The sequence below is a fragment of the Poecilia latipinna genome, unplaced genomic scaffold, assembly GCF_001443285.1.
Source record: "Poecilia latipinna isolate Pla-1442-1.1 unplaced genomic scaffold, P_latipinna-1.0 Scaffold707, whole genome shotgun sequence".
Classification (NCBI taxonomy): Eukaryota; Metazoa; Chordata; class Actinopteri; order Cyprinodontiformes; family Poeciliidae; genus Poecilia; species Poecilia latipinna.
In genome coordinates, this window is record NW_015113323.1 from 260,690 (window position 1) to 282,683 (window position 21,994).

At 38.5% G+C, this 21,994-nt stretch overlaps 2 protein-coding genes and 1 long non-coding RNA gene across 4 annotated transcripts in view; all 3 read left to right on the forward strand.

Annotated features, from left to right (window-relative positions):
- The window catches only part of plekhf2 (pleckstrin homology domain containing, family F (with FYVE domain) member 2), a 21,276-nt gene extending 13,684 nt beyond the window's left edge, over nucleotides 1-7,592 (forward strand). The window contains exon 2 of one of the 2 annotated variants that reach the window (XM_015045089.1): nucleotides 3,395-7,592. In XM_015045089.1, coding sequence (XP_014900575.1) covers nucleotides 3,409-4,146 — 738 coding nt within the window. In that variant the 5' untranslated portion in view covers nucleotides 3,395-3,408 and the 3' untranslated portion in view covers nucleotides 4,147-7,592. The remainder of the gene's footprint in view (nucleotides 1-3,394) is intronic. The other variant, XM_015045090.1, reaches the window with a different exon arrangement.
- Nucleotides 5,176-21,650, forward strand: LOC106955115 (paramyosin-like; the record flags this gene model as incomplete). Its single annotated transcript, XM_015045093.1, has 2 exons — nucleotides 5,176-5,260; nucleotides 19,914-21,650. Coding segments are annotated over exons 1-2 (1,749 nt in total), but the record flags the coding sequence as incomplete, so codon positions are not given.
- Nucleotides 18,293-19,628, forward strand: LOC106955113 (uncharacterized). Its single transcript, XR_001426507.1, has 2 exons — nucleotides 18,293-19,190; nucleotides 19,229-19,628. It is a non-coding gene; the product is annotated as an uncharacterized LOC106955113 (long non-coding RNA).
- Nucleotides 21,651-21,994: the final 344 nt, after the last annotated feature.

Consider the following 21,994-nt stretch of genomic DNA (forward strand, 5'->3'; position numbering starts at 1 on the left):
AAGTTTATTTTTGCTGATGTATTCTGCCTTTTATTCTCCTCTGCCTTGCTTTGATTACTGCTTTGGGAGACTCCACTCTGTATTTATGGCACTCTTCCTCCCTGGAGGCTCCTGCTCTTTGTGGCCTCCGCTCTCTGCGGATGGGAGCAGGTTGCCCGGCGCTGGGCAGCCAGCCCTTGCTATCAGGCTGGATGTGTCAGCAGCACCACTGTCCTCTCCAAGGCTTTTAAGGCAGTTCACTTGCTCACTTTGGGTTATTAGTGTGCAGATCACTGTGGAGTTGGCCCAAGCTGTTCTGGCATTTGCTGGCTAATTAGCATAGTTTCTTCTTCTGGAGGTTTTTAAAGGGCAGGGAAGGAATACGGTTACACCAGCACATTACTTTGTGCAACAGTTTTATTGTTTGTTCAGGAGCAGCCAACCCAGCTTTTAACAAACTAGTGCAAATCAAAAGTCAGTTCATGCGTCAGGATGACTACTCTTACGATTAATCTCTGGCTGTCATTCACACCAACCCTGTTTAGTCCGCTTTAATCAAACTTAGTTTGTACTAGTCTACAAACTAATTACTACTGCACAATCGCATTTCCAATAAAGCAAACTCTAGTCCGCCTAAAAACTTACATTTTGTTTCGTTTGAAGTGAACTCCAGTGCTGTGTGAATGTGAACACCAAGTGGAGACTGCTTCAAAAGCAGACTATAGCCCAAGACATTCTGGTTAAATGCAACCAAAACAAACACGTGCGTCTAGCTCTAGCGGTAGAAATGGCTCGTGCTCTGTTTACATGTCATTTATATCATAAAAAACATTCTCAAGCTGTTGCTGTTTTCATGCAGTAATTCATATAGGTCACTGTAAGGAGCTTAAGCTGCATAGCAAGCCAATGTCGGAGTCAATTTAATTGCAATGCTATTAAGATGTCAATAACATAGTAAACATTGGTTTGCAAATGCTTATCAAGCCCATTAAACTTGTTCATGTAATTATAAATTGAAAAATATATTTTTTTAATTTAATGTATTTATTTGTTGAAGCAAAATGTATATATTTTGCTTTGTTTTTATTTTTTTCAAATTAATTAGTCCACCAGTCAACAACTATTTTATTCCATCTTAAAATAACAATAACAATGTCAAACACTGATAGCTGTGAGATAATTGAACAATTAAAGATGTAATTTGTTTTTCAAACCAATTACCTTAGAAATGACCTCATTTAGACCAGTTCATTCAATTTAGCACCTTAGATTAAACCTTATTAAGTTATAATAACCTTTGAAGTTCCCAGCTCATGGCTGTCTGTAAAAATGTGCTTATTTTGAAGCTCACTGAGACTTGGGAACTACTTGATCTAATTGAGATTTTTTGCTTTGTGCATTTAAGTTTTCCTTCTTGACCTGCTGAGTCCTGAGGGACACATCGAGCTCTGTTGGACCTGAACCGCTGTCTTTGTCCTCCTGCTGCTCTGAACCGTCTCTATCTGCCGATTGATTCTCAGCATGTAGTGCAAAGTGCATTTGGAGGCTTCTTCTTCTTTTATCTGTTGCATTTGTTGCCTTCTTGGGTACAAATCAGATGCTGTTGTTGTCTTTGATCTTTTAAAGGTTGTACCCTTTTTTCTTTTTTCATTTTTGGGCTCTAATATCTGTCCGTTCTACAGGAGGTTGAACAGACTACAGCTTTAAGTTCTGCTGCTCTTTATTGATAGTTTTACTCAAGCTGAATGCAGAAACTAAAACTAAATGCATGAAAAGAAAAAGAAATTTCCACAGCAAAGATAAATGAAAACCTTTAAACTTAATCCAGAACTGAATCTTATACTTGTGTTGTTTACTGGCATTATCGGTCTGCACTCAACCCTCCAGACTTGCTGGAGAGACGGAGAGCAGTCACCCTTTCATTACTGTTGCCACTGACCTTTGACCTTGACAGTTCTCCATTGTGCTTTATTGAAGAAGAATCCAGCAGTTGTGCTGAGTTTCCAGTTAGGTCATAGCAGAAATTGCAACCCTTCAGTCTTTTATTCTTGTTTTTTGGAGTTTTCTTCTAAAAGTTTCAAAAACTGGGCATTTCAGAAGCAATATAATATACATAACAGCTTTTATCAGGAAAGAAAATGTGCCTTTATGAAATATCTTAGCAATAACAAGAGGTTGAATTAGGTGGTCCGGTTGTTAATTAACTTAATTAAATTGAGTTTATTCATGCCTCAAATTAAAATAAATTTAGCAAAACACTAAATTTCTATGCAGTAACGTCCAAATGAAATTCAAATTAATCCACTTAATTTCCATTTAATCTAATTAAGTATTCAAATTTAGATCTAATAACATACTGAGCAATTTGATTCGGTACAATTAAATCTAAGTTCTTATGAAGGCAAGTGGTAAAAAATTATCTAAGGAAGCATTTAAGTGTTGTGTATTTTTTTCTTTTTTTTTTTTAATCACGTTAACTTTTTTATCAGTGAAGACAAAGTGGATCAGATCCAAAAGTATCTACAGTTGCTGAATGGTGAGAGAATTGGCACTAATTGCCAAACTTGATTGAAAGGCAGATCTGCTCCGAAAACAAGCAAATAATCTGTAAGCACTCACACAGCCTGTCATCATTTAAATGTAAGCATTTTCAGAAAAATGCATATATTTATGTAAATTATAGCCATGGCAAATGGCGTAACATTCTCAAAGACCAGAGCTGTTTGAGTCAGAGAAAATTACCGTTAATTTTTCTGCAGAGGGAAGAAAATGGAGGAGATCAGACCACAACCACCCCCGCCCCTGATTAAAAATGAAAGATCTTTTTAAGGAGGTGGAAATAAGCAAGAGTTCATCATAGAAATGATTTAGCACTTGGTTTTGTTAAAAAAGATGCTATAAAGAAGTTAATTATATCTTTTTACATGTACATAAAATGCTCTTGTGATCTGCATTAGTGTGACTGTGTCCTGTTCCGTGTCACCAGAAATCTCCAGACGACGTTTCAGGAAGTTGTCATGATGTTCAGCATAAAACAGGTGGCCAGCTCAACCTTATTTCCTAATAGCTATAACCACACGTACACTCAGTAAATTAGCATTTTCCTTCTGATCATAATCTTTATATATCGACAATATTACTTAAGAGCTAAGCTAGGCTAATGCTAGCAAACTTCCTCTCTATTTTGATATGAATCTTTGATAATTTGGCAAATATTTTGTCCGTAATTTAGCCTGTATAAAATTTTGATAAATAAAATTTTCCACAAAATTTAGAACTTTGTTTTGAACATCGTCCTTTTTAACAGAACATGAGGGAGAACTGAGTCTCCCTAATCAGAGACAGGAAGCTACAGAGACCAACATAATTGTAAAGGTTGGAAAATTAAATGTGTTTCTTTGTTTTCTTTCCCCAGCAGGCGAGGTGAAGATGGTGGACCGGCTTGCTAACAGCGAGGCCAACTCTAAGCGGATCGGATTGGTGGAGAGCTGCTTCGGCGCCGCAGGCCAGCCCCTCGCCATCCCCGGTCGCGTGCTGATCGGAGAGGGCGTCCTCACCAAACTCTGCCGCAAGAAGCCCAAAGCCCGCCAGTTCTTCCTCTTCAACGACATCCTGGTTTACGGCAACATCGTCATCCAGAAGAAGAAGTACAACAAGCAGCACATCATCCCTCTGGAGGGCGTCACCATCGACACGGTGCCTGACGAGGGCGAGCTGCGGAACGGCTGGCTAATCAAGACCCCCACCAAGTCCTTCGCCGTCTACGCCGCCACCGCCACGGAGAAGTCCGAATGGATGAACCATATCGGGAAGTGTGTGAGAGAGCTGCTGCAGAAGAGTGGAAAATCCCCGACGGGCGAGCACGCCGCCGTCTGGGTGCCTGACTCCGAGGCCACCGTGTGCATGCGCTGCAAGAAGGTGAAGTTCACGCCCGTCAGCCGGCGCCACCACTGCAGGAAGTGCGGTTATGTGGTTTGTGGGCCGTGCTCAGAGAAGAAGTTCCTGCTGCCCAGCCAGTCGTCCAAGCCGGTGCGTGTGTGCGAGCATTGCTATGGGATGCTGTCGGGAAGCCTCGGGCCGCGCTCGGAGTCCATGAGCCGGCCGGGCGCCAACTTCAACAACAACACCCTGTCGGACGATGACGACGATGACGACAGCAGTGACTGAGGAACGCCCAAACCTCCACAGGACTCATCTTGTCTCGGCACTGAGGAGAATATACTCTTCCTCTCAAGATATCACCTAATTATTTTGTTATTTTCCTTGTTTCTTTGATTGAATCTCGATCCAAGAAGAGGATTTTTTTTTTTGTTTGTTTGTTTTTCAGGATTCCTTTCTATGAACATAAATGATGGATTTCCTCCTGGAAAAATTAAGTTTCTGAAACAGTAAATCATCATTAAAACCTGGAACTAACTGGGTGACCTGCAGAACTCTGGGATTAAGTCAGACTGTGCATCACAGCTTCACCTTGTTCTCATGCCTCCTAATTAGGCTAATTCACTACAAAACAAAGGTGCTAACGAGATATTCCACCTGCACAGTCCCCTCAACTTAATTTCTCCTGAATAGTTTCTGTTCTTCATTTTTATTTCATTTCTACAACCTAAACTACAGTGATAATTAGCAGGAAACTGAGTCTTACCCCCCCTAGCGCCTCTGTCGGCCTTTCTAACATATTATGGAGTTTTCTACTCTTTTTTTTTTTTTAGATTTGTCCTCAGATAATTATAGATTTTTCTGTTTATTATCTGATAAAATGTAGATGTCACGCTAAATGTAGAGATTTTCTAGTTGAACTAACGCAGTTGCTTCTGACAAATCAGCTAAAGTCCCCAAAACTAACTCTAGCCTCCGCCTGTACGTCACATAGTGCCTTCTAGCAAACCGAGCTTATGCATAAATGAAACAAAGCTGCAAGAAAAACAAAAAACTAAAACAGGGAATCCATGATGGGTCAACTCCTGAACACCAGGCTGATTATCAAAGGAAGGGTGTTGTGATTGTTCAGGAGCTGGCACAGTGCCTTGTTAGTCAGAGGATGGACAAAAAAAGTTTGACTTATGTAGACAGTCCTCAGGTTTCCCAGACAGAAAACTCAGTAAAATGCTGCATAAATCTGATTTTGACCAGAATATTTCACTGTTTCCTTGCGGTTCTAGTTAGTTCTCGTATCCACGGTTGTTGGTTGCAGGTTTTCTGAGTTGCAATCAGCCTCCTGAAACTCACCCGCCTGGGAATTCCTGGAATTTGGACCCAGTATTACCTCATGGGTGGAGTTCTGTGGAAAACAAAAGGAAAACATGACGATGGCTGCAGATTTTACTTAGCTGGCAAATTGCTTTTCGGGAACTAACGTTCAAGTTTCTTTTGTACCTGGATGAATTTTGTTTTTCTTTTTGTGTTTTGATTAGAGAGGCATGGAACAGATTTAGTTTGAGTTAATAATGACCTGAGATGTGTTTAATTTAGTGCTCTAAAGAGAATAAACCCCCTCTGTTTGTGTAGTTTGTTTAATTAATGAATGAAAACTAGTAGCTTGCAATAATCAGGAAGGGGTTTTTTCCTGCTTACATATGCAATTCCTCTGTGATCTGAGGTGTTCTGGAATGAAAGACAGGAAATCAGCGCAGTGTCTTCCTGCCTGTCCCTCCTCCCTCCGCTGATCTGAGGTCAGATGAGTCAGAAAACAAACAGCCGTCCTCTGAACTCCACTTCCTTCCCCTCCGTCGCACCACTCTGACTTTCCAAGGAGCGGCCAGAGTCACATGGCGCCGTCATGTGATCAGGGACCGAACCTGGAAGTGAAAGAGGGCTGGGTGGAACCAGGACTACCTGTCCCAGCCTGCACAAGCGTTCATCTCATTAGTTCTCAGAGAGTCCTCAGGAGAGTTTCATTCCTCTAACAGGAAGTTTAAAGAAAATGGAAAATTTTATAATAAATGGATGATGAAGCTGAAAAGCAAGGAGGAGGAGACAGATGTCTTTCTGCATTTCTGCAAAAAATGAATAAAAGTTAACATTAAAATACAAGATTAACAAAAATATCAAAATCTTACCAGTTGTGCTACTTCCTAAATAATAGTCTTGAAGATGATGATTGCAAACAAACATAAACGTCATTATAGCTGCAGGATATTGGCTCAGAAAGTGTCACAGGTTGAACAACACTTTATCCGTCCTGACTAAAGATCATTTCAGCCAGCTGTGAAGCGAAGCTGCACATCAGGATCAGCCAACATCTTTCTTGATAAATACATAGATTCCTATAGAGTTTTGTAATATTTGAACATTTTTGTTTGCTAAGCTGAGTTAGGATGAATAATTATACTGTAATTTTTCTGTGTCTTCAGTGTTTCCATCATTATTTCTCCTGCTTGTTGTTGGAATGAAACTCATTTGAGTTATGATTAGAAACAGTTCGGGGGAATATAAAGTTTTATTTGCTTTAAATTCGGATGATTATTTTTCATTTTAAACTGAGCATCATGTGTTTTTTTTGATTGTCTATACTGAGTCGGCATTAAACACACCGCTTATGGCAACAGAAGGAACAAAGGGATTTTTGTATTTTTGTCTTGTTATAGATGTAATTTTTGTGTTGCTATGGTTAAATGGCCACCTGTGATTGGAGGAATGAGCAGGTGTTGATCACTAACTAGCTGTGCTTTATAGTTGCTGTGGCTGATGTGCTGAACCCAGAAGCACCGAGTCGGGCCTCAGCTTTGCTGTGGATTGCACTTAAAAAGCCGACACATGGACTGTGGTCCGGGTCGCTCCTGGACCATCCTGTCAGAACCGCAGCGACTCTTTGTTTTGTTCCTGATGATTTTTGTACATGTGTGGAGATTTGTTTGGGTGTATTTTAGATTGTGCAGTCCTGATCAGTACCAGAATTTGTCTATGCTCTGCTTTTTTCTTTCTCCTTCCTTTGAGCTTTTTCAAACATGGTTAGCATAAAAAAAACACACCAAGTAAGAATCTTTATAATTTAATCCTCAATTTACAGCCAGCATTTGCTGGATTTTACTGGTTTATATTCATGACATTCAGAGGTTTAAGGGGTTTTATCCTAACCTGGCCAGCTTGTTCAACCAAAGTCCAACAGGTTTCACTGAAATTTAAATGTTTATTTGATGCTGAGGCATCAGAGTTGAAAAGACATTCTTCCAAAATGAAACGGCAGAGCAGAAATCTGTTGGCTGCCCTGTAGCACCCACACACATCCAGCCATTACCTGAGTAACCACGCTACATGAGTGCAAACAAACAGGTTATTTACCAGTTTACAGTTGAGTGATTGTGAATAAAAATCCAGCAGGGGATTGTCTAAATGCTTCCCGATGGCGCACATTTACAGCGCAGTTAAAATCTCTCCTCTTACTGATTATGTATTAAAGGTTTCTGATTACATTTATGATGCGTTCTCTCCATTTTTTTTGTTTTGTTTTTTGTTTTAAATGCTGCAGCTTTGATTAAGACAATGACGCATGTACACAAATTGTCAAGTAACTTGATTTTCATTGTTTTGTGGAGGGTTTATTTTTAAAAAAGCTTGGGATGGGGGCCACCAAGAGAACGGAGAAGGTTGCGTTAATAAACATTAAACAAGGATTTTTTCAATCTGTTTGTTTTATTTTTTCAGTGCTGAAAATGTCAAAACTCCCAAAGGTTATAAATAAATATCAGGATAATAACAAGGTGTTCCTGTAATATTCTGATTAATGTTGAGCTTTTCCCCCGAACCCACATCTGGAGGTTCTGCATGATCATCGGTCTGAAACCTGCAGCTCTTTATACCTTCCACAACGGCTCTGTTTAACTCTGGATAAAATGATAAACACCCGACTCTTTTAAATATTAATATCAGAGCGGAGCAATATAGTCTTGAAATGTACCAACAACATTTTGTGGTATTTATAGTAAAACTAATAGAAGTGAGTGAAACCTATTTACAACTTCGTTTTTGCATTTTTTTAGGGAACTGCAGTCAAAGCTGCATAAATATTTAATCATATTTTCATATTTATTAATCCTGTAGTGGATCCATGACAGCAGAGAAAATAGCAGAAGTATTTGCAACAAAACAAGCAGTTTTTAGGGTTTTCAATAAAGTGAAAGTTGAAAATTAAGGCCTTAAAATATCTTAAACTAATTTTTAAAAGATGTTGGTTGGCCTTCGAGACCTGTTATTAGAGCTGTGACTAAATACATAAGTCGAAGGTCTTAAATGTTGTGGCAGGACTTTTGAACGTTTTTCCTTTTTTTTTTTTTTCCTTGCTGAATTTTTATGTCAGTCCCACACAAGCATCTTCATTGCTCTGACTCGAGGCGATTCAGGCTAACATACATGTTTATATATGTCATAATTTTTAAATTAAGGCATTTTTCCATATATAAGTGAAATAATCTGACAGTGACTTAAAACAATCTCTTAATTGTTAGTTTTGTCTTATTTCAAGTGTTCTAAGATAATTTGCAATGGAACCTAGACCAAGGACACTTGTTAAGATTTTGTGTTTTTGCAGTGTAGAAAATAATAGATCTCTTTCTTTTCACTTCATTTCAACACTACTTTGTCTTAGTTCTAAAATGACAAATTGTGAAGGGTAGGATACACCTGAATCAATCGATGTGATGCCTCCAGGTATCTCAACGCCACCAAAGCCTGGATGGAACAAGAGAGAAAATGTGAAATCTTTCTTATGTAAAAGCTGGAAACTGAAAAACTTTGTTTCCAGAGTTTTCGCTCAATAATGCATGTCCATCAGAGAATTTAACAGAATGTAAATGTCCTGCGGTGTTTGAAAGCTGCACAGTACATGTAGCTCACAGTGTGACTATACTACAAACCATTCAGTTTTTGCAGTGTTCAGATTTATTAGCAAACTTGGAAAAGATGTGCAAAAAGTCTTAAAATACTCTCCAGTAATGCAGCAGCATAATCTGACAAAGAAAAATCATTAATTTGAGTTAATGTATTCAGTTGGGGGGAAATCATGCAATCATCAGTGCACATCTGTACTTGTAACTGCATTTGAAATGTAACAATTCTGTTTTTTGCTATATACCACTCTTTTTTAATTAATCAGTTCTTCAAAACCTCAAGCAGAAAAAGTCTCCAAAGATCACTGTCGGAGAGCTTTGCAGCAAAAAGTACCTCAAGGTCATGATGTGTCCATGGCAACCATTAGATACCATTTACATGGTTATTAATTGTTGGGGACACATTCAGGGGGGAAAAGAAAAAACTATAGGGTTTGCTAAAAAAAAAAACACTCTGTGCCAAATCGTACCAATATTTGTATCTTTGTATCAATGTTTTTTGTACAAGCTGCAAACTAAAAATTTGACTTTCTGCTCAATAATTCATATCCACTGGCTGATTTAACAAGACAGAAACGTCCTGCGGTGTTTGAAAGCCTCACAGTGTGACAATCCCCAGGAGAAAACACAGACAAGAGCTGCACAACTGGAAAAAAAAACAACTCAGTTCACCTGAAAGACATGGAAGCCTTTCTCTGATTCTTTCAAAGACCTTTAAGTTTATAATATACATTAATAAAGTCACACTAATAAAAGTTTCTAACGCCTACTCAGCAGGATAAAGGTATTTTTGACGTGGATTTTCTTTTCTGAAACCATTGGTTTAATTTGTTCCTTTAGAATCAGTCAAGTCTGAAAAGATGAAATTAAAAGCTTCCTGCGGACGTCGGCTGCCTCCCAGACTCCCAGACCTGCTGCTCTGCTCCTGAGAATATTAATAAAATGAAAAGCCTTTGTGGCTCACCTGCGGAAACACACCTTCTGATTTATCAAAACAAATCTAAGAGAAATTCAAACACAAAGATCGGGTGATGAATAATAATAGTATAATCACACAGAGACTGAGACTTTGATACTCCCTGGATGATCCTGTCCATGTTGCTGCTGAGAGTACTGAGAAGCTGAAAAAAAATCCTTTGTAAAGTGTAACTGCTATTACTGACACATATTTCACCTCTTACCCTGAATTTAGACAGTTTATTAAGGAAACCTCAGTAAATTTTTTAATATATTATCATGAAACAGGTGTATGTTGCTAAAGTAATTTAAATTCTGGTTTTATTAACTGAATGCTCAATCATTTTCATTAAATATGAAAAGTAAATTAAAAATGAAACAGCGCAAATTGGAATTATGAAAACAAATATACTTAATGGAAACATGAGAATTTAAAAAAATCGCTAATTTAGGTGGAAAAAACAGTTTTTATTTGGATGAGGTTGTTTTTCGGCTGTATCAAAATTTATGTATTCCGCCAAACTGGAGTGGAAACACTTTTTTAGCATCACACCAGTCATGTGATAAACGTGAACCTACTGGCGGAACAGACGAAGAAGACGACAGGAAGTGGTTGGCGGATCGCGACACGGTTTGTTTGCTAATGATTTGCTAAGGCTGAACAAAGTTATTCACATGTAAATGTAATTGCGTTTCTTATTTAATGGATAAACCCCCATTGCGAAATTGTGTGGGTGTGTGTTTTTTTTTTTTAATTTTTTTTTTGTCCAACATTAGCCGAATATCAACAGAGTTTTGCGGACATTTGTAATGGAAGCGCGGCTAATTACATTAATATCGTCTCTGATCTGGTTGTCTGTTGCCTTAACCACGCCTGAGGTGATCTGGCTTTATTCTGGGATGATGAATAGATAATTAATTTTCTCAGTGTAAGCCCGCAGTGCTGCCTTCAACTTCAAACTGTCTGCAGCATCACTGTGAGTGGCAGGTAGTCGAAGCAAGCAGGCGCCATTAGCGAGCTGATAATGGAGGATAATTGCAGTAATCATGTTGGTTTATGAAAGGAGATCCTCATCCTGCATTACACCAGTGGTGGATGCTAAAACTCCAGGTCAGAGAGGAGCCAGATGCTCTAATTACTTTGTGGCCGTGCAGTTGTGAATATTTTACATAATTGAAACGCAGGATTTTCTTTTTCACCAGAGGCTGAAACCAAAGATGCCATCAATGTTCAGGATACAGTGAGATGGAGCAGAAGGTTTAGAGAAAAGTTTATTTTTAATATGGAACCTTAAGGCTTCATGAGACAGTTTTTTGTTAAAGATTTAATATTCAGTTCAGAAATAAAATAATTTATTTGACAATTTGAGGTGACAGAAATTTGAGATTAAGTACTTTGCAAAAGTCCTCAACCAGACTTTAATTATACTTTGTTTCCAGATGTTCTCGTAGTATTTTTAAGAAGTCCAGGTCTGATGAAGGTTTTTCAGTGTTCTTTTGAATTTTTTTTTAATTTATGTATTATGTATCAGACCTGAACATTCAAAGACACATAAAGACAGTTACAAATTTAGCCTTCTATCACCTAAGATCATTTTCAGGTGTACTAATGTTGCACCAAGATCTAGAAAAAACTCATCCAAGCGTTTATCTTTATGTCTTTGATTACGGCAACAGTGCCTTAACAGGTCTACCTAAAAAATGAATCACAAAGCTGCAGCTGAGCTCCTTTAAACCTAGACTAAAATCCACCTGTTTAGAGCTTCCTTTAATTAGTAGTACATCATAAACTGTCACCTGCTTTCCAACCTGCCATTGTTTGCCACTGCAATGTAATGGTTTTGCTTGTTTTATTTTCCTTTTAGTCAAGCAAAGCTCTTTGAACTGCATTGTTGCTGAAAATGTGCCATACAAATAAAATTACTTTTTTTGACCTAACATTGCTTCTTTTCTCCCTATGCTTCTTCATTTTAGTGAAATGCTGCAGAATTTGCTACCATGGTCAGGAGCAAGTACCTGAGTAAACTGTGAGTGGAAAAAAAAACTTAAGCTTTTGCTAAATCTTTAGAAATATTAATCCAGAAAAGCTTCAAAAATCTGATTGGTTGATTTTATTCACCAGAAAATAATTTAAAAGCAAAATTACTGCAGGCTTTTTAACATTTTTTGTGTTATTGTAAAAAATAGTGTTTTTTTTTAATAGTTTGGCCAAGTCAGACTTTCCATGTTAATAAGAAAATGAAAAGTAAAAGTAATTACCAAGGCCCTGAGGTGACCACAGGAAGTGTTAGAGACAGTTCTCTAAATGATTCTTAGAAACGGGTTCTTCGTTCTCAACTCTTTAAATGCTTTACTTTACTGTTGGGGTTATTGTTAAACAGGAAAAACAACCATGAAGAAAGGATATCTGAGGTAACTGGAACAGATTTATGGTAAAAGTCAATGAGCTGGGCATCAGTCTCCATGACAGCTTCAGTGGTTTCAGGCGCATCAGGAAGGTATTTTATTAAATATTGTGACAGTTTCTGAAATTGAAAACTGAAACTGCTACTTAAATGAAAAATGACAAGGGGGAAAAAAAGGAGGAACAATTTTTTTCCCAGCTACGAATTGAATGGAACCATTTATGTGACGGTTTTGTCAGTTTTTATTTGCAAAAAGCTGAAGCTCAGTCAGATTGGATGGGAAGTCGCTGTGAGCTCTCCTCACATAACCGTTCATTTGATTTAGGTATGGGATTTGACTGGGCCATTTTTTTAATGCTGACTGTATGCTTAGGCATACGATGGTGTTCAAAAGTTACAACATAAATCTGATGGGTTGTGTGGGGAACAAATGCCAACTAACCTTCGTAGCAGTCAGTCAAATATGTTAGAATTAGGGTTAAATATGTCTCTCTAATCAGTTCTGACTCAAATGCAAACAGGTGTTAACTACAGTTAAAAACAGAAAGTGAGACTTCGGCTATAGCATCTAAACACAACAGCAGCACTTTCCATCCATCTTCAAGCTTTCTTCTTCTTCTTCTTCTTCTTCTTCTTCTTCTTCTTCACGATACTCTTTTCTTCCCAAACAGCAAGTTGGTACACTACTGNATATATATATATATATATATATATATAGTACATTTTTATCTTAACTACTGCTCTGAATATGTTGTTCTGTCAGTAAATTGGCTTAGAGACTATATTCCATGATTAACTGATTGCTAAATTAGTTGACAATCACTTCAACTATCGATTAATCACGATTACTCCGATTAATCGTTTCAGCCGTACAGTTCATTCTGCACCGCTGCCAGACCATCAGCAGGTTTGATTATTTTTCACTGACCCATGGAGCCTCTCTCTAGTAGCACCACATCCCTCCATGCTGCGTTTCCTAAATCAGAGCGCATACCAGAGCAGCAGGCAGCGGCTTTACCCTGCAACACACCAGCCCACAGAAATGCTTTGATACCTTGATGTGTTTCAGTCTCAAGCTGCCTTCCTCTCACCGTGTTAAATAAACACAGCCGCCCCCAGCACACAAACACACCAAGCAACTGTGGACACACGTTTGTACATAAATCAAAACTGCATTAAAAGCTACAGAAGGCCGAGGGAATTATGTACACGCTGCTCACAGCACTGGAGGAAGAAAAGCTAAACAATAAAACAAATTGCGCTCTGCAGATTCAGCCAGCGCCGGCTCCAGCAGTAAATCTAAGAGGGATCCATTTAGACAGAATCAAGACGTCCATTTAGATTAGGCACATCTATGCCAACACAGAAAAGAGTGCTTTCTAATAGCTTGTTTAACACATCAGACTGGACGTCCAAAAGCTGCTCCTCACTAAAATAGAAACCTGGAAAATTTTAGATTGCAGCGGGTCTCGTCTTTTATCTCTTTCATGGGGCAGCAGCATCTCTCCTCGGGGACCATCTTATCTTAAAACAGAAAATTTAAGCTGTATTTCCGGCCCCAAACCACTGCTTTGAAGACGCAGCCTGGGAAACAGGCTGCTATACGTTGGAGCAGAAACCCAGTGACGCTCTGAGTCTAACTACAGGTCCAGCAAAGGCAGCGTAATGATCAGAATCAAGACTATTAACCAATAAACTGCAAATGGATACGTCACAACAAGATATTTACCTAAACTATATATAATGTGGCATAAAATCAAGCTAAATTTGCCATTTTAGAACAGTTAGGATTACTAAAATGATCCCTATTTGGCAGAAAAATAAACTAGACGTGAGGGGTGGACAATAAATCAATAATATATATTGCGATAGACAGTAAGACACAGATAATATGTGGAAGACAATTAGAACCCGGACACATCTTATTGCTGTAAATCTTGCCCTCTGCTACGCTTCAGCTAACATAGCCTCTTGGGATGCTTAAGCTAGCTAGCATAGCCACCGACTATGGCAGATAAAACCATTTTCTCTAACGGTCAGTTGTTTCTCTGCCATTAGCACATTTAGCAGCGAGTGTATGAGGTTTTTTGCAGGAATGCGCGATATAAACTGTATACCGTAGAAATGATAGAAATTAGGCCTATGACTGAGATCTGCAGTCTACCGGCTAACCGCGGTAATGCTTGTTGAAGACGTAACGGCCGGCATTAAAACAGAGCAAGCGGAAAGCAGCGTGGCTGAGAGCGGAAAGGAAGAGCTCGTTAAAAGTGCAAAAACGTCAGTTATCTGGACCTGGTTCAGGTTCAACCTCCCGCGGTCTTAGCATGACGCTCAGTAGGAGCGCGGCAGATGTCATGGTCAGCCAACGGAGAGGAGAGGGGTAAAAGCTCATGTAGGATTGGTGCGACCCCTGCTGGGAAAGCTGGTTGAGTCCATTGGATCCCGTTTCTTACTCTTCCCGCAGTAATAGTGCGATGCTCAGGAGAAGGCAGATGTCACGGTTGGACAGCTGGGAAGCGCCATGGGGCTGAGTGATGGTCTTTCCGAAACCACAAAAAGAAAATCTTGTAAAAGCGCACGGTGCGACTCCGCTGGACCAAGCATAGAGTAAAAAAACTTGTGGGGTTTAAATGACTTCATCTCTTAAGAACACAGGAAGGTTCAAGACTAAAACCGGGAGCAGAAAAATGTAATCTGTAAAGTGTGTGGAAGTTAGAAAGTGCAAGTAATTTGTCCAGGTTTTCCTTAAAATTAGATTTTTTTAAAAGGAAGGCCTGGTAATGACAGGGAGCAGCATAAAGCAAAACAGTTAAAAACGTTACATATAAATAATATGCTTAGGAGTATTTAATGAGTGTTAAACAAGTTTTAACACAAACAAATACACTCCACTCAATTAGTTTTTTGTTTTTATTGCAAGTTTTATACAAATCATATCGTGATGTATATCGTTACCGCCACCCATCATAATATATATCGCGATATGAATTTCATGCCATATCCTTAGCTTAAGACCCGCCTCCTGGCTCTGATTGGTTGTTTTTGAACTGGAGTGGCACATTTCTTCAGACGGATATAGTAGCTCACGGAAGAGATCAATGTTTTCACAAATTATCTGTCTCATGTTATTCCGTCACAACATTTTTAACAAATATCTAAAAAATATATTCTTAAAAGATGCAGCTTTAAAGTCCATCTCCTGAAAGCAAAAACGCGTGCCTCCACCTCGGGCAGCAGCAGACAGTTCCCCATGTGGGACAAGACAGCAGCCGGTTCTGCTCTGTAGGTCCATTAGAACCCACATTCCCGTCCTGGCTTTTAAAGCGCAGCACTTTTATTATGAGCAAGAGATTAGACTCAGTCTTATATCCAACACTAAGCTTCCCCTTTTCTCTCCACGGGGGAGAACGCCTCCTTTACAGAGCTTAGCCGACCGACAGCAGCTTCAGATGTTTTCATCTGAAGCCGTTTCCTGGAGCGCAGTCCCAAAAGTAAAACATCACATGCGCTCTGTAGTCTAAACAAGTCTGCTTGGAAATCATGTTGGATGATTGCTGAGGTGCTGCGGCTTTAATTAACAGTCACAACACAGAGCAGACAAAGTGTAGGGCAGGGAGGGAGGTTGGTTTCCATCCAGAAGCTCAGTGGCGTACTTTAAAATTAACACAGCTTTTAATTCAAGTAAAATGTAATCCTAAATGGGATGCATGGGAATTAATATGGACAATCAAAGCCTTGGTGAAGCAGAGCTTCATACTGTCAAAGAGAAACGGTAATGAGTTCAGGAGGGGAGGACTGTGACAGATTAGAGGGTTTTCTCCCTGACACGAGCCTCTCTGCTGCCTCCTGAAGAAAACTGAGAGTCGCTGGTGTTCGACGGAGTTCATAATTAACCAATGTACGGCAGGATGATTTGTCATTTAAGAAGGGTTTGCATACTTCTCCCACTGTAAAATTCAAGAGCTTTTCAAGGTAAGTTTGAAAACTTAAGAGTTTAGAGATAAAATAATACAAATGGACCCAAAAAAAACAGTTTCAATTCATTATTATATGATATAATTTATGTGTTTTCAATATCTTGTGAATAGTATTACAGCAGGAATAAAGTAAATCATTGAGCAACTAGGAATAAGAAATATTTATTACCCTGAAATAGGGTTGGGCAATAAATCAAATATATATATATCACAATATGCTTGTAATCAATATCAGTAGATAAAACATCTGGTAGAAAATTCAATATTAAATAGAACATGGGAGATGTAGACAGAGGAAAGACTTTAGATGCTAAACCTCTTACAGTAAGCTAAGAAGTTAGTGGAATTAACTCCCTCACTCTTTGGTTACCTAGCAACTCTCTCACTCTTTGGTTACCTAGCAACAACCTGTTGAGTAACTTCCGCAGCAGCAGTTTGAGGTTTTTCCCACTGTGCCTCATAACCGCATAAAAATAAACAAAATGGAGTAAAAAATGTGGATAAAGCAGAAAACAAGTTTGGGATTATTTCAGATATTTAAAACTAAAAAACAAGTCAATCATTATCAATATCATCTGATATGAAACGCTTATATCGTGATACGTTTTTCAGCCACATCATCCAGCCTCTCACTGAAACAATTCAAACAAATTGTGTTAAGGCAAATGACCTTCCTGCTCAAATTAAGATATTTAAGCACAGTAAATAAAAGATAAAAAAAGACATCTCTAAAAAATGTTCTGTTCATTTTTTCTGCCATTTAGCAAACAGAAATAATTTTGCTTATTCTAACTAACCTAAAACAAAAAGTTTAGTCTGATTTAACTTCAAAAAGTGAGAAAAAATGATTGCATATGAAAATATTTGGTTTCAACTGTAAAAAAATGTTTTCCAAATTTAGGTTTTTAAGCAAATGATACAAAAATTTGCAGTTTGAAAATCAAGCACTTTCCAATACCTTGGAAACAAGTGATTAAAATTCAAGCATTTTCAAGGATTTCCAGCACCCGCATGAACGCTCATTAAGGTTTACAGCGTTGCAGAGTGAGCTCAGAAAGACGGCAGTCGGTCACATTCGGTGATCTGTGCAGAACAGAGTGGATCACCGGTTGAGCAACCACATTGACCAGCAGGGTGACACCCTATTATTTACTGCAATACGCCTTTCAGGCAGGCGAGAGTTTGAGTTATTTACATCACTTTTAACCCTTTGAAAGGATTTCCAACATCTGTTCCTGCAAGACGTCTCGTGTTCCTCCTCAAACCAGATGTTTTGCTGTTTCTTTTAAGCCAAAAGAGTCGCATATTTCCACTCAGTCAGATTGCATCATCGCTGAGAAGGATGAAGTATCTTTATAAGTAAATGAGTCGGCTTTATGGATTAGCGTGCAACTTTGCATGAACAGATGCTAAACCCATCAAACTACATCTGCTGAATCTAATTAAAGCCACAAGGAACATCTGCAGAGAGTCCATGGAGCCAGAACAAACCGTTAGATGCATTTTTAATACGGTAAATAAATCTGAATTAATATTATTGGGTTTTCTGTGGACTACATAGGAAGAGGTGGTAAAATATGCTAAAAATCATTTTACACATTTTAAATGAAAACCAAATGTTTGCACAGATGGGTTATTATTATTTTGTTTAATGTTTTGGAAGGAAAATATTGCTGTGATAAGTGCTGACATAAGAACAAGCTGATGTTTTCAAAGTCCAAATATTGATCATGCAGCTGGAATTGCTACTTTTTTGTTACATCTATATATGAAATATTTCAAAATACGACCTAGTGCAGTTATTTTGTGTCGTCTGTGGAGTTTTTACACGTTTTAAAGATTTCCTACTTTTCCCAGAATTCCAGAGTTCTCAGTCCTTCATGTTCACTTTAAATATAAGAAACTAATGTTGAATTTATGTCAGAAATGTTTTTAAAAAAGAGACGTTTTAAATACGAAACATGTAAAAATGGTAGGAAAGGAAGAAACAAAAGGAAAGATGTATACCTGGGAAAGGAGGAAGGAAGGAAGCAAGTAACTAGGAAATGAAGGAGGTAAGGAAGGAAGGAAGGAGATGTTTAACTAGGAAACAAAGAATGAAAATATAGAACTAGGATAGGAAGGAAGGGAGGAACAAAGAAAAGAAGGAAGGAAGGAAAAGGAAGGATGTAAGAAAGGAAAAAAGATAGGAAGGTTATAGTTTTTCCCCATTAACTACCATTTTTATTCGTTTCAGATGACGAAAATGTCTTCTCATTTTCAGTTTTAATTATTCCGTTCGTTCTAGCCAACTACATTAACCTTGGTTGAAACTTTATTTCGTTGTGACTTTTTGTTTGTCCAACTCAATTTTATTTAGTTTTTAGAAAGTGTTTGCTAGTTCTTGTTAGTTTTTATGGGTTGAATGTTGTTAATTTTAACAGGAGATACAATTTTCCAAAAATGTATTGAACTGTTGTTGAACAACCAACGGACTGGTGTTTTCTTTCAGCTTTTGCTGTCGCCGTTTTGCGGAACAGCGTAAATGCCTTGCTAACAGCTGACGTAAACTGCTTGTGTGAAGGAAATAAAAAACAAACAAAAAATCAATTTCAGAACAGTTAGAAAGGCTAATAAATAGATTCATAAGCACAAAAACAAAGGGTATTATATCTAGTTTTATAAATGCACGATATAGTTGTAGCTAGTTAACCTTGATAGAAACTGCAGCGCTCAGACATGAACAGAGGCAGAGCGCATTAAAACAGCTGGTTCAAGTCAGAGCAGGACGCCAACCTTTAGCGTGTGAAACGGTGTGGGGAGTCAAAGCGATGTGTAATCTGAGTGGAGATTTAACGGTGACAAAGTGTTGACGGAAGCTCTAAACACAACAGCAGAACTTTCCATCCGTCTTTGCAGGTATTCTTCTTCACCATAGTCTTTTCTTCCCAAACAGCAAGTTGGTACACTACCGCCACCAGCTGGTCAGTCTGTGTAACCTTTAAATCAGCTGATCTTGGTTCGTCTTCATCTACCATCCAGGATTGCCTCATATTTAGATCCTCCCCGTTACACAAAATAATGATTGTTTTTTTCATAGATTTAGTTTACAATGACAAACAAAAACCATGCGTTTGCATAGATCTGAAAATGACATAGCCTTGACATTTACTGTGGCACACTTTGTGTTTGTGGTGGTCAAGCATGGTGGGATGGGTTTGAGATCCCGGGTTTTCTCATGGGTAAATCTTACAACTTTATTTGTGCTCTGCCCACAATTTAGTTGGTTTGTTACTTTAATTAGTTCATGTCATTTTCATTTAATTGAATGATTTTATATTTATATTTATGGCATTAACTTAGCAAACCGTTACCTGTTCCCACATCAATGTTCCAATGTTTGCTGACACAAGAACAAGAAAATAAATGTTTGACTAAACAAGCAAAATTTACTTTCTTATGTATAGATACTGAAAAAAGTTCAAAAGAAATTATCATATATGGGACAAAATCCAAGTGAATCAGACTATTTTGAATATAAACAAGAATAAAAAGTATGCCATTTGCTGGTGGGATGATGTAACACCACCAGCAAAAGAAGAGTCTGTGATGTCACTAGTGAGGCAGTCTGTGTGATGTCATAACCTATACATATAGAACAGAATTCTGCATATTTTTCATTGCTGTATCACTGACTAGTTCAGACATTAGCAAAGCTTTTTCAAAACGACCGTTCAGGTAATTTAGAAATCGATAGATTTTGGAGAACGTATTGAGGGAAAATGTCTTATCAAAACCCGAGAAGCCACAATGGAATGATGGGACCCCAGGTGAGAAGGGGCATCCATCGAAATGTCCAAGGCGGGTTCCCTCCTGTGCACCCGAATGTTTTGCACGAGGAAATCCAAAGGATGGGCTCTCTTTTAGAAATGGAGAGAGCCCACAGGTTTGAAGACAATCAAAGACTGGCCCAGCTGGAAGCAGAGCTGGAAGAAACAAAACTCCAGTTAAAAAGACAGAAAGCTCTTAAAGAAGTGTTCATCAACAAGGGCAAAGAGACAAAGAGGGAACTCGAGAGAATAGAGAAGCTTTGTGATCCAGCAGTTATTAATGCTGCGAGCCTCGCTTCCAAGGTTCACAACGATATGAAATATAAGAACAAGAAGATGCTCCAACAAGACTTTGTAGAATTAAAGATGGCCCACCTCCTCAGCCAGGAAGCATTTACATCAGAAATCCAGGCTGAGAAAGAAAAAAGCAAAACCCTTCAAGAAGAACTGGACAAACTCCAGACTTCCCACGAGGAGCTTTGCTCCAAGTATGAATCCGACGTTGCTCTGGTGAGGCAGGAGGCCGAGATGCAAAAGATTTATGAAGTGAGGGTTAGTGAGGTACAACTGGTCCTTGAGAATCTAAGAGCTGAAAAGGACAATATGTTTCAAAAGATGTCAGAAGAGATTGCGTTTCTGCAAAGTAGCGAAAAAAGTTTACAGGCAGAATTGGACCAGGTGAAACGTTCATACGAAGAACTCAATCAGAAGTATGAAAAAGATGTTTCTGGTCTTAAAGCCCAAGTGGAAACGTATGACAAAGAGCTAGAGCGTGAAAGAGAAGCCAGTTCAGATAGAGCAAACAAAGACCTAGAGGAAATCAACAAACTGAGAGAAGATCGAGACTTTATCTATGAATCAATGACAAAAGAGTTCACATTTCTGCAAATCAGTGAACACAATTTGCAGGTGGAGTTGGACCAGGTGAAAAGTTCATATGAAGAACTCGATCAGAAGTATGAAAGAGATGTTTCTGGTCTTAAAGCCCAAGTGGAAACATATGAGAAAGAGCTAGAGCGTGAAAGAGAAGCCAGTTCAGATAGAGCAAAGAAAGACCTTGAGGAAATCAACAATCTGAGAGAAGATCGAGACTTTATCTATGAATCAATAACTAAAGAGTTCACGTTTCTGCAAAGCAGTGAAAAAAGTTTACAGGCAGAATTGGACCAGGTGAAACATTCATATGAAGAACTCGGTCAGAAGTATGAAAGAGATGTTTCTGGTCTTGAAGCCCAAGTGGAAACATATGAGAAAGAGCTAAAGCGTGAAAGAAAAGCCAATTCAGATAGAGCAAAGAGAGATGACCTTGAACAAATCTACAAATTGAGATATGAAGCAATGTCAAAAGAGGTCCAGACTCTGCATCAGAAATTCAACAAGATCGCAAAAGATTTAAAATCTAATATGGGCCAATATGAAACAAGCCATTCTTCACTTATACAGAAGGTGGAAAAGCTTCAGACAAAGATAATTCAGGAGACAAAAGAACACTTGGAGAACGTGGTGCTTCTCAAGAATATGAAAGCCATAAATGCCACCCTCCGAGAAAACACGGCAAAAGAGATAGCATTACTGCAAGAGAAGGAAAGGGATGCGCAGACTGAGTTAGAGAAGATGAAAGATTTATACCAGGTGCTGCATTGTAGATATGAAACCGACATTGCTGCACTGAAACAAGAAGTAGAAAACTTTCAGCAAGTAAGTTGTGAGAGAAATATTAATTTGGAAAAAGCAAATGACGATCTAGACCTTGCCAACTTTCTGACAGATGAGAAGGAAGATCTCGAACAAAAACCACCACAAGAGTTCATAGATTTTCAAGAGGAGGAGAAAGAGAGCCAACCTGACCATGTTGAAGTTTTACATCAAGAGGTTTCTTCTGAGGAGGATTTCTCAGAAGAAACCTCATCAACTTGTCCCCTGTATATCGAAATGACAGACTTCGCTGCAGGATCCATCCAGGAGAATTTGGACAACATGCAGGATGATAAAAGGAAAAAGCCAAAGCTTTCAATTTGGAAAAGAATGCAAAACTCTATGCG